The 17,012-nt window shown below is 40.5% G+C and overlaps 1 protein-coding gene across 1 annotated transcript in view; it reads right to left on the reverse strand.

Moving 5' to 3' along the window:
* Positions 1-11,253, reverse strand: part of LOC146646912 (uncharacterized) — a 28,268-nt gene extending 17,015 nt beyond the window's left edge. The window contains exon 1 of the mRNA XM_085390739.1: positions 11,102-11,253. Within this exon, the coding sequence (XP_085246865.1) occupies positions 11,102-11,253 (152 nt within the window). The remainder of the gene's footprint in view (positions 1-11,101) is intronic.
* Positions 11,254-17,012: the final 5,759 nt, after the last annotated feature.

A 17,012-nucleotide genomic window follows, 5' to 3' on the forward strand; every position in this document is an offset into this window, starting at 1 on the left:
TTCCAAAGTTGGAACGCTGTGTAAAATGTAAATATAAACAGAATGCAACGATTTAGTAGCTCCGCAGTGTTTCCACATTTGCCTAACAAGTGAAAAATTGCTGGTTTGATCCCGGGAAATAACTCACATCCCTTTGGGGTTGCATCAGAAAAGGATATCCAGCGTACAAACTGCCAAATCTAACATGCAGAGCTACCCGTTGCGGCAACACCTTGTGAGTAAGGAAGCAGCCGAAAGCAGCTTCTTTTTAATGATTTGCAAATCTCATAAAACCATATTTTATATATAGTAGAACACGGAAGACAGAGAAAATGTTCAAACTGAGACATTTTAAAATTTTATGTGGCAACTCAAAAATGTTGGGACATTGGCAACAAACAGATTAAAAAGTATGCGGTAATAAAAAAGAAACAGCTGGAAGAATATTGTGCAACTAATTAGATTAAATGGCAACAGGTTGACATCTTAGAGGGGCAGAATTTCTCAGGAATAAATAAGGACAGAGGTTCACCAGTCTGCAACAAACTCCATCTACAATTTGTTGCACAATTTCAGAATAATGGTCATTAACATAAAATTATGAAGACTTGAATAGTTCATCTACAGGACACAATATGGGACAAGGCTGAAAATCAGTATTTGACCCCTGTGAACTTTAATTCCTCAGGCAGCACTGCATTAAAAACAGGCTTGATTCTGTCATGGAAATCCCTGCAGGGGCTCAGGAAGACATATGTGAACGTGATCCTGAAAACACTGCTGTCATTGCATTCTCTTTTTATTTGCATTTTCAACCCATTTTGAAATTTGGGAGATGGAATTAACTTGACATTTTTAAGGATGTCAGGCTCTTAAATCATTGCAAATGACTTTAGGGTCTTATAGTTGGCAGCTTAATGTTCTTTGAGATGCATTGTTTGTGTAATTTTTATAGCCAGAGTCAAGCTCCTCTTACTCAAATGGGAAATGAACAGTATCCAATTAAAGTGCAAGGGACAATTAGCAGTAAGAGAAAACCAAGAGAAAGTAGTCATATGTATGTATAAAATATCATCCTATGGGATTTTTGTTGAATGTTACCGAGCAGTTTCTGCAGTAATTTTGTAATTTGTACAAATCATCTGCGATCCATTTTTACCATCTACATCAGAAGCCTCAGCAATTTCTAAGAAAACTGCTCTTCGTGTGTAAAAAGAAAGAAGGATGGAGAGAAACAAAGAGCCTTTCTGTTTTCAAGCCCTAACTGGCAAGTAAACACAGGAGCCAATCACACTCCTGCTCGCTGCAGTCACATCACTGAGAAGCAATCTGGATCATCTCCACTCAGTCAGGGTGCGTGTGTGTTAAAGCACCCTGCTCAGGGAACTGTTTAGCTGTACGCGTTGTGGATCTCTGAAAACACATCAGCATCCCAGACACCTAATTTCAGCGATCTCCCTCTGCCCCCTCTCTTTTTTTCCCTTCTTCTCTACCTCACTCTGCCAGTCGCCATCTCTCTCCGTCTTTCCCCTGGTCTCCCTTGAGCACACACACACAACACCCATACTCATTACAGTCATTCTCATTGTCCAGGAAGTGGAAGCGATAGCTTTTTCCTAGTTATTTCCATCACCCCTCGGCTTTGCCAGCTCTTAGCCTCCCCTAAGATAATACCCATTTATCCCACAGGGTGTTTACGCAAGCGATTCAGGTTAAGTGACTTTCTGAGAGCAATGACAGACAGCAGCTTTCCTTTATTCAAGGAAAATTGGATTCATCAGCCACTGCTTAATGGTTGCATTCAAGCTTTTGACTACACTCCATCTGACACATTAGTAGGTGTCTGTGGCGTATTTATCCGTGTTTTTGCTCACATGTATGCCTGTATAAATGTCCAAGCCTCATGATCTCAATAAGGGATAGAAAAATATGCTGTTGGTTTTTGCTATCAGCGGTTCAACAACCATAAAGCCCAAAGCTTTTCCATCCCTGAGCCTTATAAAAATCACTCTCCAGCTTCCCCGCCATAAACGACAGCAATAAACAGCCTCACATTCACTATGCTAATTTGCAGGCTTTTTGCATCTTTCTGCCTATTTGCATGAAGTGTGTTTCTAATGTGTTTTACCGGGAAACACGGGGAACAGTAGCTGATCCCAAGGTCATTTCGAAATGTTATTTCGATTCAGCAGCTCTACAGTAGCATGAGCACACACACACAAAAAAAACAAAACAACAAAAAAAAACCTTTCACTGATTTTCTCCTTGATTCATTGTTTTTTTATTCCCTTTGTTTTATATCTTCCTTTCTCTCTCTCTCCCTGTTTTGTTTGCGTTCAGGACAAATCTACTATATCTGCCTTGGCACTTGTTCAATTACATGTGAAATGCCCCATTACTTCTTTAGAATGACCTGTGGTCACCACAGAAGAGCAGGTTAAGTGCACTTTTAACACAGACCAACATTTGTCTGTTGCACATAAGGCTATAATAGAACAGAATAAGAGAAGGTTAAAAGCAATTCCGAATTCCTTTTTGTGCCATTTGAACCCTTTGTTTTAGTTTATTACACCCATTTCAGCTACTTATTCTAGCACAAAATGACTGTTTATCATGGAGGATGTTTTCCACTTGTACAACAATGATCTACTCCCTATTCAAACAAGCAGGATGCACATGTTTACACTTTGTGCTGAAAGGATTATTTTGCAAAATGGTTTACTTGTACCAACAAGGACTGCCACACTCTGAGGAACATGTTCTTATAATGGATAAAAACACGAAAAAATATATTTTTTAAAATCAGCAAATGTAGATCATTTAGGCCTAGAAAGCAGAAACTGGGCCCTTTAACTGATTGTAGAAGAAGAAGATGGATGAATGGATAATAATTTATAAGATTTAAATGCTAAATTCATCACTTTAAAGTACGTGACAAAATAAGATCATTTTAAAATGAGATAAATACAACTTTAGATGAACAACACGTGACATATTACACTGTGTCATTATTTATTCAACAAAAACTCATTCAAATTTCAGAAGCACCGTAGGGAAAAACTGAGTACACCTTTATTGCTTCCACGGGAATTAGGAGTGTAAGTAGCAGCTGGGTGCTGCTCTTGATTGTCCTTGATTAATTAATCATCAGCAATCGTGAGTGTCTCTGTAAAAGCAGAAGTTTTGTCTGTTTGCTGGTCTGGAGTATTCAGCTATGTGTTAACGAAATGCAACAAGAGCAAAGATATCTGCAATGATTTTAAAGAAGCAACTGTTGTTGTCCATCAACGGATATACAGCCATTTCTAAGCAATTTGAACTCCATCATTCTAAAATGAGAAACATTATTCACAAGTGGAAAATAGCCAAGATAGTTTATGTCCCAGTGAATTCACCCCAAAGTCAGACTGTGCAATGCTCTGAGAAACTGCAGAAAACCCAAGAGCCACATCTCTGATCTCAGAAGGTTGCCAAATGTTAAAGGTCATCACAGTATAATTAGATAAACCACTGCAGGGGTCTTTTGGAAGGATTACTAGCATGGCTCAGGTTTGCAAAGTTGCATCTGAACAAACCACACGACTTCTGAAACAATGTGTTTTGGACAGATGAGACCAAAGTGGGCGTCTCTGACCATAATGCAAAGTGGCACCAGACACAACCTATCAGCATAAAAGCCTCTAGTAAACACCTATACTAACGTCGAAGTACACTGGTGAAGGGGTGATGATTAGGGCTTGTTTTGCAGCTACAGGACTTGGGCAGTCACTGAGTCAACCATCAACTCCTCTGTATACCAAAGTATTATAGAGTAAAATGTGAGAGCATATGTTGACCCATACAACAGGACAATGATCACAAACACAGCAGCATCTCTACAACAGATTCGCTGAAAAAGAAAAGAATGAAGGTGTTGCAGTGACCTAGTCAAAGTCCAGACCTCAACCTGATTGAAATGTTGTGGCAGGACCTTCAGAGAGCTGCGCACGAACGAAGGCCCGGAAACCTCAACAAACTGAAGCAATGCTGTAAAGAGAAAAAGGCCAAAATTCTTCCACAATGAAGTGAGAGAGAGAATCTGTATCTGTATTGAAGTACAAATGCAGACAAAGAGACATTCAGTTCAAGCAAACAAAAGTAACTTTAATAAAATTTTCTGTGAATAAAAGCTGGCAAACAAAAGGTGTCTGGGAGTTTTCTTTGTTCCCGACAAAGAACCATCCAAAAAGAAAAAGGGGAAGGATGAAAAACACGTGGACACACAAGAAAGGTAAACAGCAAGTTTGATAAAGGACGGAGGAAGAAACACAACACTTTCAAAGAACAGGTGGAAGGATGTTGGACAGAGCAGACAAAGGCACCACTCTTTTTCAAATGTGAATAAGGTGTTTAGTAATAATTGAGCTCCATGTTCCATGTATCTACTTTAGTTAATATTTTTCTTAGTGTGAAATGTTAACAGATATGCTTGTACACTAACTTGAAGAAAAACATAAAATTTAAGTGAAAATAAGAGAAAAATGTATCTGTATAAGAAAAAAATCATATTACATCTTGAGTCATGCCTTTGTTTTACTGGCCCACCTTTCTAATGGATAGCAAGCTATTTCATTCCAGTTTGTTTCACTGGTATAAGGGCTCTCTCATTGTAATTAATATCTGTGGAACAACAAACCGTCACGAGTGCGTGCCTTGTCTCTGATTTATGAAGCATTTAAAAGGTTGCAGGGGGGAAAAAAGACAAAAGGTTCCCAACTAAATAAAGCAGGCCTGAGCCAAGCTCTCACAGCCAATGTCAGAGAGAGAAAGGAGAGGTGAGGGACTGAGAGAAAATTCATGATTAACTTTCATTTCCTATGCCTTATTATTCCTTGCCCAAATGAAATTTCAGAGGAGGAGATAAATCTTCCGGCAGTGCCCGCTTTTTGTGCACCTAATGTCCAGGAATAGCTTCTGCTCGCCATTCCTTAGCTTATCGCTTTAAATTCACAGCAAACTAGCTGTCTAGTTTGGCCTGGCAAACTATGAAAGTCTGCATCATGCTAGTTTGTGTGTGTGAGTGTGTGTTACTGTGAGGAAGACGAAATGATATCAGTCTGACCACCTCTGTTCTGATATTTATAGACATCTATATAAAAGGGTAAATTAGAAAATATCAAAGGATGATGCTAAACAATAACCAAAGGTAATGCTAACACATAGTAACTGCAAAAGCTGTTATATTGCAACAATTTTGTTACGCTTTACGAGCGTCATTGTGTGTCTGTCATGAACATGCAAATTCCAATAATTTTTATGCAGGAGCGTCAATAAAAGTGAACCCATGAAGCACACAAGCTTAATCACACTTTTCTTGGCTGATTTCTGAACGGATGCATGAATAAGTAAGTATCGATGTCATGACTCAACTGTCCCTCCTGCTCATTATTCTATTTTAGTGGAAAAGCCAACTGCCTATTGATGTCTCTAACTGTCGTCTCGCCTGCTTTTTAGAGCAAAATGGGTAACAAGCGCTTTCCTGTTTCTCACTTATTCCAACCAGAGAGTTAGATGGCTGAAGAGAAGATTTGCAAGGTAAACAGACTCAAAATATGATATGTGAGACTGCAAAGTTTTTACTATCTAAGTTTAACTTTAATTCACTGAAAGCTGGAAAATGTGTTGTTTGACCTCCTGGACAAACAACAGAAGCACACTTGCATCTTTTGAGGACTGACTGTGTCTCGCTCATGTCTCGCTTCCTTCTGTCTGTTTGGTCCTCTGCACATGCTCATTATAATCCCTCTTCCTGGCTCGGTTCACTTTCACCCACCAAACTCATTGACTTCTACTGTGAGACGACATCGAGCATACATCAACAGCTCTTTTGGAACCTTTTTGATGTGTTAATAATTTAACAAGTATTACTTAGAATATTGGTGAGAGTTTACAGAGCTCTTTTACAACAGTGCTCTGTGGTTACAGCTTCTTTTTTAATAGCAGATGTCTTTCCTTTTCTCACTGGGTTTTCCTAGCAGCACAGCAGCCATGCAGAGATGTTTTCTTGCCTCTAAATTAGGGCTGCCACGATTTGTCGACTAGTCACGATTACGTCGACTATCAAAATCGTCGACGACTGATTTAATAGTCGACGCGTCGTTTGAAGCTTTGTAAGATCACAAAAGACGCAGGAATAAGTGGCAGGATTTAAGAGTGTAATAACGGACTGAAACAGAAGATGGCAGCATTGCATGTACAAGGATGTCAGCTACCGTTAAACCCCGAAGAAGAAGAAGAAGAAGCAGCTGTGTCCCAGAATTCATAGCGCGGCCCAGCGCAGTTTCCAACAATGGCGGCAGCTAGTTAGTTTTAATGTTACTCTTATTATTCTTTCTGGGTCACAAAATAAACGTTTAACATATTTTCAGGCGAGAATGTAGCTGTGTAAACCTCAAATATCTGCTCAGTTTATCAGGACACCACATATTTTCAAAAGCGCTCCGACGTTTTCGGAGACATCTGTTACCCACTAGCTCGTTAGCGAGCCGGGGGCTAGGCTCACTAGCGCCGTGAGAACACCGGACTCCCCGCAAATCGTTTTCAAACCCACCGCCGTCTTTCGCTACTCAGGTTAAATATATATGAGTCACTTAGATAACTTAAAATGTTATTGTTTGGCTTTTTTTTTTGTATTTTATTTGTTCCTGAGTAAATCAGTTTGTCTGAGATTAAAGTTATAGTTTTTACACAGCTGAATAAACGTCAAGCAGACAACTGATTATCAGAAGTGTGAGATGCTCCAGAATATACTCCAGTGTCCTGTTATATTTTAGATAGCAAGGAGTTTATTAAACTTCACCGAAACAATCTGCAAATTTCATTAAAATTTAATAAACTATCTTGTCTTTATTTTTAGTTAGCACAGACCTTAAACACTTAAAGCTGTAAGCTAATGATAGTTATATAAGAGCAGATGCTGCTGGTGCAATAAGCTGTAGTTTTACGTCCAATGGATGATGATCTGATTAGTCGACTAATCGCAAAAATAATCGGTGACTAGTCGACTATCAAAATAATCGTTTGTGGCAGCCCTACTCTAAATCCATCCACAGCCTTAACAAGAAGCTTTTGTCCTGAGTTACAGCAGGATTCAGGGACAGTTGAGCTTGTACGGGTGCATTGTGGGTCATTAGCTTGTGTTTGGCACACCTTGTAGCGGTTGGTTCAAGCTGGAATGAACCAACCACTCAGGTATCCTCAGGGTATCTTCAAGGCAAAATTAAGCTTATGATAATCAATAGTTAAATTGTGTAGTCACCTTGAGGTAAATTGGAAAAAAATCACAACACACATTATCAGGTCCCAGCAAGTCCTTCAGCGAAAATATATTGGTTGTTTTGTTTCTACTTTATGATATTAACCCTTTAAGTATAACTGAAACGAAGTGTAATATAGTGCAACAATGTCCAGCTGCCCTAAAGAAGGACAGATTTTCAGCCAGATGTAAAAACATGTATGGGAGGAAGTTTTGCTCACTATTTGCTTGTCTTTGAGTCTGTTTTTTACAGCCTTGCATTTAAGGTAAGTTTGATCGCAGGGCGATCGTGGCTCAAGAATTGGCAGTTCGGCTTGTAATCGGAAGGTTGCCGATTCGAGCCCTGGTTCCGACAGTCGCGGTTGGGCAAGACACTTCACCCATTGCCTACTGGTGGTGGTCAGAAGGCCCGGTGGCGCCAGTGTCCGGCAGCCTCGCCTTTGTCAGTGCGCCCCAGGGCAGCTGTGGCTACAATGTAGCTTGCCATCACCTATAGATAGATAGATAGAAGTTTTAAATAGTGAAGTATGATAAGGTAATATTTGATATTTGTCTAAACTAGTACATAACTTGTGCTTTGTGCTGTTCATCATCAACATTAACTCATATAAATTTATATTATATACTGGAAAATAATCTGATTTTACACAGGTAAAGCCAGTTTTGGTTGTACCTCCTTACTCCTAGTCTGCTAGACTGGTAAGTTTCATCCTGTGTTAAGATCACTGCACATTAAATATTGAAATATTCTCACATTTGACATTGCTTAACTTTATAATTCAACAGTAGGTTTAAGTGACAGGTTTTCCATTGTGCATAGAGGATAAACAATGAAAGAAAGCGGATGTTTTTTCTTTTCTTTTTCCATATCAGCCTTTAACTTTAACCTACATTTGCCGGTGGGATAACCTCTCAGAGAGTTTGCTCTCGCCTTGAAGAAAGAACAGCAACCACTTTTCCACATTGCTTTAAAATAAATTTGCAGATTTTCAGCAAAAACCTTAACAAAAGTTCCCGATCACATTGTCAAACTTCTAAGCAATGACTGAGACTACTAAAGCTAAATTATTTGTTTTGTCTTCTGAAGGAGGATATACTACAATCAGGCTGCAGTCAAGTGATTTAACATTTGAACATTTAAATCAATATAATATAACACAATTCAATTTGACTGAATCTCAGCAGGATGCTGATTACTTCTCTATATCTAGGCTTACCATAAACTCACATTTGATTAGGGCTCTGTCGTAAAGACTGTGAAAAATATAATTAAGACACACTGCAGAATGAAACGGGAAAAGTCATCATGAGCCTTGGGAAATTTTGTGATCCAGTTTATGGTTTGGAAGTGCCCGAGATTTGCTTGCCCAGCGCCTGCTTTGTCAGGACAGTCATATTTCCCATCGTTCATTGATATTCATGATGCCTGAGACTGAGCCATTTGTTCACTTTCTGTGCCAACTACGGTCCACCCACCAGTTATGAAAATTTATGGGCATGTTTGGAGACCGTGGAGACTCATTACAATATCAAGGAGAAACAGCGGACCAAGTATATGTCGTCTCCGAGCACCTTTGAATTATCTATCTTGCCTCATCCTCCAGCCTCGCCTGCACATACGGTGCACTATTTGTGTGCTTGCTCATACTGTACCGCTGCAGTGGGAGGATGGCTCACACCAACAGGCACTTCTGTCAAATATGTGGAAATACATTCAGCTTGGCATTATCTCTCTGTAATTATAGGTATGGAGGAGATCTGTACACTATCGGTGCTGCAGGTGGTAATTAATCTCATACATAAATGGAAGTGATTGACAGACAACAATGGACATGTGAGATAAATATAGTAGCTCTACCTCAATTACTCTTACTTTCTATCAGGTGGCTACGTCTAATGAGTGAGCATAATGATTGACTGCTTGTGTTTGTTAATTACCTCCTATTTTCAGTGTACTATAAATAATATATGCATTTTACAATAACAAAATACATCAGTACATCAGATTTTGGTTTTCAGATTAACCTGATTTACCAGATTAAGATTGGTGGTTCAGGCTCTCAGTCCATAGGGGCTGGACCCTGGCGTGCTGCAGCACATAACTGGAGGGATGTTTTATTTCTTTCCCTGTGTGCATATATAATTTGCGTGTGGGTGTATGTGTTTTGCATATGGCCCCCTGTCATACTGTGGGCAGCAGAAACAGGGTCCCTGTGGCTCGCTGTATGTACTGTGTTTGCGTGAGTGTATGTTTGTGTCCTTATGCCGCGACTGCTAATTCTGCCTGCAGTTATGTCTTTGCAAATCCCCCCATATTCGCAGACATTTGCAGCTCTCTTCTGTTTGACTTTCTTTGTCTTGGCTGCCAGTTCAGTCAAACAGGTATACACGAGCAGCGTATCCGCTGACACAAAAACAAGCGAACAAAAACAGAAAATGTCTCTGTGCACGCAGCGTCGGCAGATGCTTTTATGAGTGTGTTGGCAGTATCTGTGTGGGTGTGTAATTGCCATCAGACTTGGATCAAACAAATTCATAGATTTTGGGAAGACTGAACTTGTTGATGGTGTGTGCTGCCTGCAGCAGGCTCATCTCAGCAAGGATTTGAAACGCTGCTTAAATCTGGGAGAGAGGATGGGCAGGGCACAGAGAAGGCCTTTAAGGGATGTATCACGTTCTCAGGCCATTAGCCTTCTGGGGTTTTTGTCTGCTGCTTCTTGGTTTCTGTTGGTGGCACGGTCAATAGTTAATTAAAGGCTGACACAAGAGAGGAGCCTTCATACTCCTGGAGTGTGGAACGGTTCTGATTTACTTCACTTTCTCTTTTTTTACTTTTAATTTTATGGTAATTTCTGGTTTCATACAACTTATTAAAACTAGTTTCTGCTCACCGATAATAATAATAATAACACTGCAGGGACTTAGCTACTCAGTTTACATCCAAAGCTGATGATTCATGTTTTACATCATTTGTAAAATTTCATTGACTTTGCCCTAATAGTTTAGCCTTCATGTCTGAAGGCAAATGGTAAGTCATGATGGAGGATGGGTGTGCATTCTGCATGTTTGACTGTTATTCGGGAGACTGGAATTAATGCCACAAACTTATAATTAAAGAAAAAAAAAACTGATTAAAATTACCAGGAAAAAACATCGTACTGTCAGTACGAGAGCTGACTCTTTGTAACCACCTTACCTTGTAGCTTATGTATTTCTGAGAGTTACTTTCTCATGTTTTGCACACATTTACCGATCAAGAAGCACACTCTTCTACATAAATTTAGACTTTAGAGTTAATTTAACTAAAGAAAAGTAAAATCCACATCCTTTTCCTGTTACTACTGGAGTCCCCCAGGGATCTGTACTGAGCCCTCTTTTATTTCTCATCTATGTACTTCCTCTTGGTCATATCTTCCATAAATGCAATATCAGTTTTCATTATTATGCTGATGGCACCCATCTCTACCTGTGTATCAAGCCTACCTGTGCTCTACCACCCACTGCCCTCTTTGTTTGCCTCCAAGAAATCAAATTGTGGTTCTCATGTAACCTTCTCAAATTAAACAGTGATCAAACCAAGGTCGTCCTCATTGGCACCTTGTATTAATGTAACAGTTGACAACTGTTCAATTTCTCCTTCCCCTCAGGTCAAGAGTCTAGGTGTCATCTTTGACAGCGTGCACTCTTTTCAAGAGCATATCAGTAACATCACTGGGTCCTCATACTTCCATCTTCATAACATTAATCACCTCTGTCCATCTTACGTTGATTACACATTGATTGATTACTTTAACTCTCTTCTTTTTGGTCTTGCTCTCAAGTCCATACATAAACTTCAACAGGTCCAGAACTTTGGTGCTTGCATCACGAGATCTCTTTCCATTATTCACATTACGCCTGTCCTTCAGCAGCTCCATTGGCTTCCAGTTAACTATTGTGATGATTTCAAACTTCTGCTCCTCACCTTTATGGGAACCCATAACCTCATTCTGCAGCACCTCTCCAAAATGCCATTAATACTCACAGTTTTTTTTCTCCTTCTTCTCTTCATTTCACCTACCTACATCTACTATGTGGTCTAGCCTTCAGTTGTTCTGCTTCTCCCCCCTGGAATTCCCTCCCACCAGATATTTCCAGCATTAACTCGCTCAATTTTAAAATCCTGTCTCACAATGCACTTCTTTAAACTGGCTTATTCACTCTGATTGTCTTCTTCATGTAGCACGAATCTTCTGTTTGCAGTGATTTTAAATATTTTACATCAGTTTTTTTAATTTGACAGATATTTTTGTCTGTTCTTACTATTCATCACCAACATAATTATCCAGAAACAGACAATCTTGAGTTTACAGGGAGTGCAGAATTATTAGGCAAGTTGTATTTTTGAGGAATAATTTTATTATTGAACAACAACCATATTCTCAATGAACCCAAAAAACTCATTAATATCAAAGCTGAATGTTTTTGGAAGTAGTTTTTAGTTTGTTTTTATTTTTAGCTATTTTAGGGGGATAGTGTGTGCAGGTGACTATTACTGTGCATAATTATTAGGCAACTTAACAAAAAACAAATATATACCCATTTCAATTATTTATTTTTACCAGTGAAACCAATATAACATCTCCACATTCACAAATATACATTTCTGACATTCAAAAACAAAACAAAAACAAATCAGCGACCAATATAGCCACCTTTCTTTGCAAGGACACTCAAAAGCCTGCCATCCATGGATTCTGTCAGTGTTTTGATCTGTTCACCATCAACATTGCGTGCAGCAGCAACCACAGCCTCCCAGACACTGTTCAGAGAGGTGTACTGTTTTCCCTCCTTGTAAATCTCACATTTGATGATGGACCACAGGTTCTCAATGGGGTTGAGCTCAGGTGAACAAGGAGGCCATGTCATTAGTTTTTCTTCTTTTATACCCTTTCTTGCCAGCCACGCTGTGGAGTACTTGGACGCGTGTGATGGAGCATTGTCCTGCATGAAAATCATGTTTTTCTTGAAGGATGCAGACTTCTTCCTGTACCACTGCTTGAAGAAGGTGTCTTCCAGAAACTGGCAGTAGGACTGGGAGTTGAGCTTGACTCCATCCTCAACCTGAAGAGGCCCCACGAGCTCATCTTTGATGATACCAGCCCAAACCAGTACTCCACCTCCACCTTGCTGGCGTCTGAGTCGGACTGGAGCTCTCTGCCCTTTACCAATCCAGCCACGGGCCCATCCATCTGGCCCATCAAGACTCACTCTCATTTCATCAGTCCATAAAACCTTAGAAAAACCAGTCTTGAGATATTTCTTGGCCCAGTCTTGACGTTTCAGCTTGTGTGTCTTGTTCAGTGGTGGTCGTCTTTCAGCCTTTCTTACCTTGGCCATGTCTCTGAGTATTGCACACCTTGTGCTTTTGGGCACTCCAGTGATGTTGCTGAAATATGGCCAAACTGGTGGCAAGTGGCATCTTGGCAGCTGCACGCTTGACTTTTCTCAGTTCATGGGCAGTTATTTTGCACCTTGGTTTTTCCACATGCTTCTTGCGACCCTGTTGACTATTTTGAATGAAACGCTTGATTGTTTGATGATCACGCTTCAGAAGCTTTGCAATTTTGAGACTGCTGCATCCCTCTGCAAGATATCTCACTATTTTTGACTTTTCTGAGCCTGTCAAGTCCTTCTTTTGACCCATTTTGCCAAAGGAAAGGACGTTGCCTAATAATTATGCACACCTGATATAGGGTGTTGATGTCATTAGACCACACCCCTTCTCATTACAGAGATGCACATCACCTAATATGCTTAACTGGTAGTAGGCTTTCGAGCCTATACAGCTTGGAGTAAGACAACATGCATGAAGAGGATGATGTGGACAAAATACTCATTTGCCTAATAATTCTGCACTCCCTGTATTGACGTCACAAGCAGTTTACTGGGTTACCTTAAGCAGCCACTATATCAAGCAGACATGAGAATAACAATGAAATAAGTTAGAATTCTGAAGGTGTTAGAATTTGTAAATACATAAGCAGTAAACCTTCACAGCAACGGGGTGTTTTCACAGTAGATATTTTGACTTGTCGGAGCATGAACAGCATAATAACACTAAAGATGGCTCCGTTTCATGTCTCTCTAAACCATATCAATAAAGCAGCATAAACATCCACATTAAATTCAGCCAATATTAATTACCCCTGTGTTTTCCCTGCTAAGACACATCAAAATGTTTGCCTGAACAATACCCTCTCAAATGTATGTTCCTTCGCATCCCTTAAGTGCTCTTTGTGAGTTCTCCATACCTCCACTTTCTCTTCACCGTGCTCTGGTTTATTTATCTACAGAACACAAGAGCTCCTCATGGGAAATAACAGCAATTAGACCTCTGGCTGTCAGATCCTTTGATATTTACTTTTGATGGGCTGCCCTCTATATGTACTTGGTTTGATTGGCTCGCAGCCTGCTGGCCGCTGCGGTTTGATGGAACGTAAACCATTGTTCAGCTTTTTAAGATCGACAGGCATTTTGGTGCCAGTTTATCCTCCATCGGCCCTGAATATCTCAGTTGTTACTGACCACAGAGCAATCCAGGGTGCCCTGTTGATTGCTTGCCCACAACACCAGTTCCCTTTCAGTGGGGAGCAAACATCTTTCAACTAATGATCTACTTTACATTTGTTTTAATTAGGTGTATTTAAATAGCTCCGAGCAATAATTAACTAGCCAGAGCATCAAAGTGGGAGTAAGTGATTGAGTAAGGCTTTTTTCTGTTGTGGTGTGTTGTTGTTGTTTTGCTTCTGCAGCTCGTTCCATCCGCCAGGGCATGGTGCCAACACTGCATTAAAGAGGAGCTTGTTCTTTCTCCCCCTCTTCGTCTCCTCTGAACATCTCCAGAGGAGAAAGGGGCCGCCTCTGGTAGCCTCCCATCACCTGTGTGACAACAAACAACCCTGCTGCGGAGCAGGTGCAGAGTGAACGGATGGGACAGGCTAACACAAATATGATTGAAACGACAGATGAACAACTGAAGGAAAATGGGAGGGAAAGCATGACACAGGGAAGGAGGGGAAAGGCGGGAAGAAAAGAGGAGGAGAAAAGAGGTGAAGGTGGGTGGATGCTTCCAGGGCACGGCGCAAGATGGTGTTTGAAGTGCTCCGGGGTTCTCTTCCCTTTATTGTCTCTTTTAATGAGCCTTTTATGTTCTTGTGTATTTTACACACCATGCGATGGTCGCTCAACGCCTCCTTCACGGCCATCTGATGGATCTGTTCTTTTTTATCCCGCTATTCACCACTGCATGTAAATTTAATTATAAGCATCTGGTTAGCGAATAGAGCTAATTAGCAGATAGGGGCTAGAACATCAGGTCAGAGGCCCTCCTCTCCCTACCACTCATCCACTCACCCTCTTTCCCTCAGGCAGAGATTATGCCGCTTTTTTGGACCGATGTCTTGGCTGTGTTTATGTTTCTAGTTATCAGTTTTTAGGACAGAATAGATGCAGCAATAGCAATTTGCGTGGAGAAAAATAAGGTTAGGATAGCTGAAAAGCACTTCAAAACATAACTAGGACCGAGCTGTCAGGAAAATGAGATGAATAACATTCAGAATTCAAAGGCACTGTGGACTTATAGGAAAACAAGAAGTGTATAATTAGAGGATATTGGTGAATTCTGATTGAGGTGAGCGCATAGTCCATTAAAAGGGTTAAGTAAAAAAAAAAGGAAAAAGACAGTGATTCCAGAAAGTCCAAAGAAACACAAAAGTTTGCTTTCAAAGATTCTGTGTGATTTCAAACAGTGTTCGCTCAGAGCCAGGAGCTTCTCCTTGGGCATGTTTTCCACCAAAATATTGCCTATAATGATGCAGCCTGCAGGGCCTAGAGGTATCCCCACAGACTTAAGCTCTTTTTTCTGCACTCTTAGTACTTCAAAACTTAAAAGAAGCCCACCCACTCAGCGAGATATTTTCTTTTAGTTTAGCTTGTGGATAGATGGTCCTGTTATATTTTTTTCCTTTTTCTAAAAAGTCAGGGCTATTTGTCTTTTCTAAATTGACAAAGACTTCTTGAAAGATTGATTCATTCATTTGTTCGGTGGTATTTAAAGGCTCGCAGGAAGAATAAATGCGCCCCCAGTTTCTGTACCATGAAATGATCTGACAGCTGATGTTCAAATACTGATTCTCTTACTGTCTCTTTGTCATGTGATGGAAAGCTTCGACTTGCCCCATTTCAGCAATCATTGCGTCCTTTAGCAGCAGGTTATAGCTCATTGTCTATTGATGTTTTGCTACCAGCTAGAGCATCCGGGGATCTTTGGGCTGTTATTTGACCTTTTTTATCAGCATAAAATCACCAATTAGTGGTTAACATGAACATTAGCCCCCTGTCTAACCCCTCTGCCTTCCCGAAGCCCTGAAAGAAATAGCCTTGGTCAAACAATGACAATTCTGTTCAATATGTCAGTTTAGACCCCACTAAATAGATGTGATGTTTTAATGAGGAGCAAAGGGACGAGACAGGCGAGATGGAGGAGGGTGGGAAGCAGGAAAACATGTAAGGAACAGGAGGAAGTGCTTTCTTACCTTGAAGGAGGACACGAGTCATTTAATTGTGTTGTAATGGAGGTCATTGCTTACATGGTCTCTTGGCAGCCACCAACCCCTCGGTCCCCCCAGCCAGTCCCATATTCTCCAAGGCTGCATGACTGAAATGTCGGACGTCTGTTGAAAAGATGAAGAGCGATCACGGAAGAGGGTGAAACAGAACACAACATGGAGGACATCTAAGTCCTTGTTTCATTTAGTCCTCTGGTCACATGGGGGGGGTGGTGACTGACAGTAGAGGTGACTCGCCTGTCTGCTCAGCTGATTGTCTTGCTGACTGACTTTGTCAGTCTTGTCCTTTTCTTTACAATACTCGAAAAAATTAAAGCTAAGTCTAAAGAGAAGCTTAGACCCAGAAACTGAAGTGAAATAAGGTTGCACTGTATGTATTTGTAAAGGCACTTTTGGACAAAGAGGTCGCTGCCACAGAAAAGAGGTCAAACTCAATATCACACAGGGAGTTAAACAGGAAACACACAGGACAAGTTACTTGTTTTTTTTAACCTACATGTCCTTATAAAAACAACAATTAAAATGTTTTTTGCGCAATGGGCCGCAACTTTTTGATATAACCAAAACAACACACAATAAGTGGCAGCCTAATGGCAAATAAAAGAAGTGGTTGTGGACTTAACGTTTTATTTAATTCATTGAGAAAGAATTGTGTGACATTATGAGCGCTCCACCTCCCCCTCTCCCTGTAAATGCAACATATGCAGAGGCCTCAAACATTAGGCGAGGGGGCAGAATGAGAAAAGGAAGTGGAGAAAGCATAAACAAGTCAGGTCTGGCTGAGTGAGCAAGCTAATTAACTCGAAAAACTATAAAAATGTAAATTGCAATTTGCTTCCGTGGGCATCTAATTAAAGCCACTGGAATGTTAAGGACCAAATTGAATTTGCTAAAGAAGAGGAAAAATATATGATTTTGCCATATTGTCAGGTATTGATCGCCTACAGTGGTCTCCCTCACAGCAGAAAGGGAGCGAGTGAGAGAGAGACAGAAAGACACGGAGAGTGAGGTGTGGATGTGAACGGGAAGCAAAGAGAGAGGAGGGAGGTGATGCAGAGAGGAGGGTGCTGATGAGGAGGTTTGTACAGCGAGAGCTAGGGAGACTTCTACGGTGAGCTAAGTGTTCCTAC

The sequence above is a fragment of the Rhamphochromis longiceps genome, linkage group LG19, assembly GCF_057381845.1.
Source record: "Rhamphochromis longiceps isolate RC_006_pf linkage group LG19, R_longiceps_female_GT1.1, whole genome shotgun sequence".
Lineage (NCBI taxonomy): Eukaryota > Metazoa > Chordata > Actinopteri > Cichliformes > Cichlidae > Rhamphochromis > Rhamphochromis longiceps.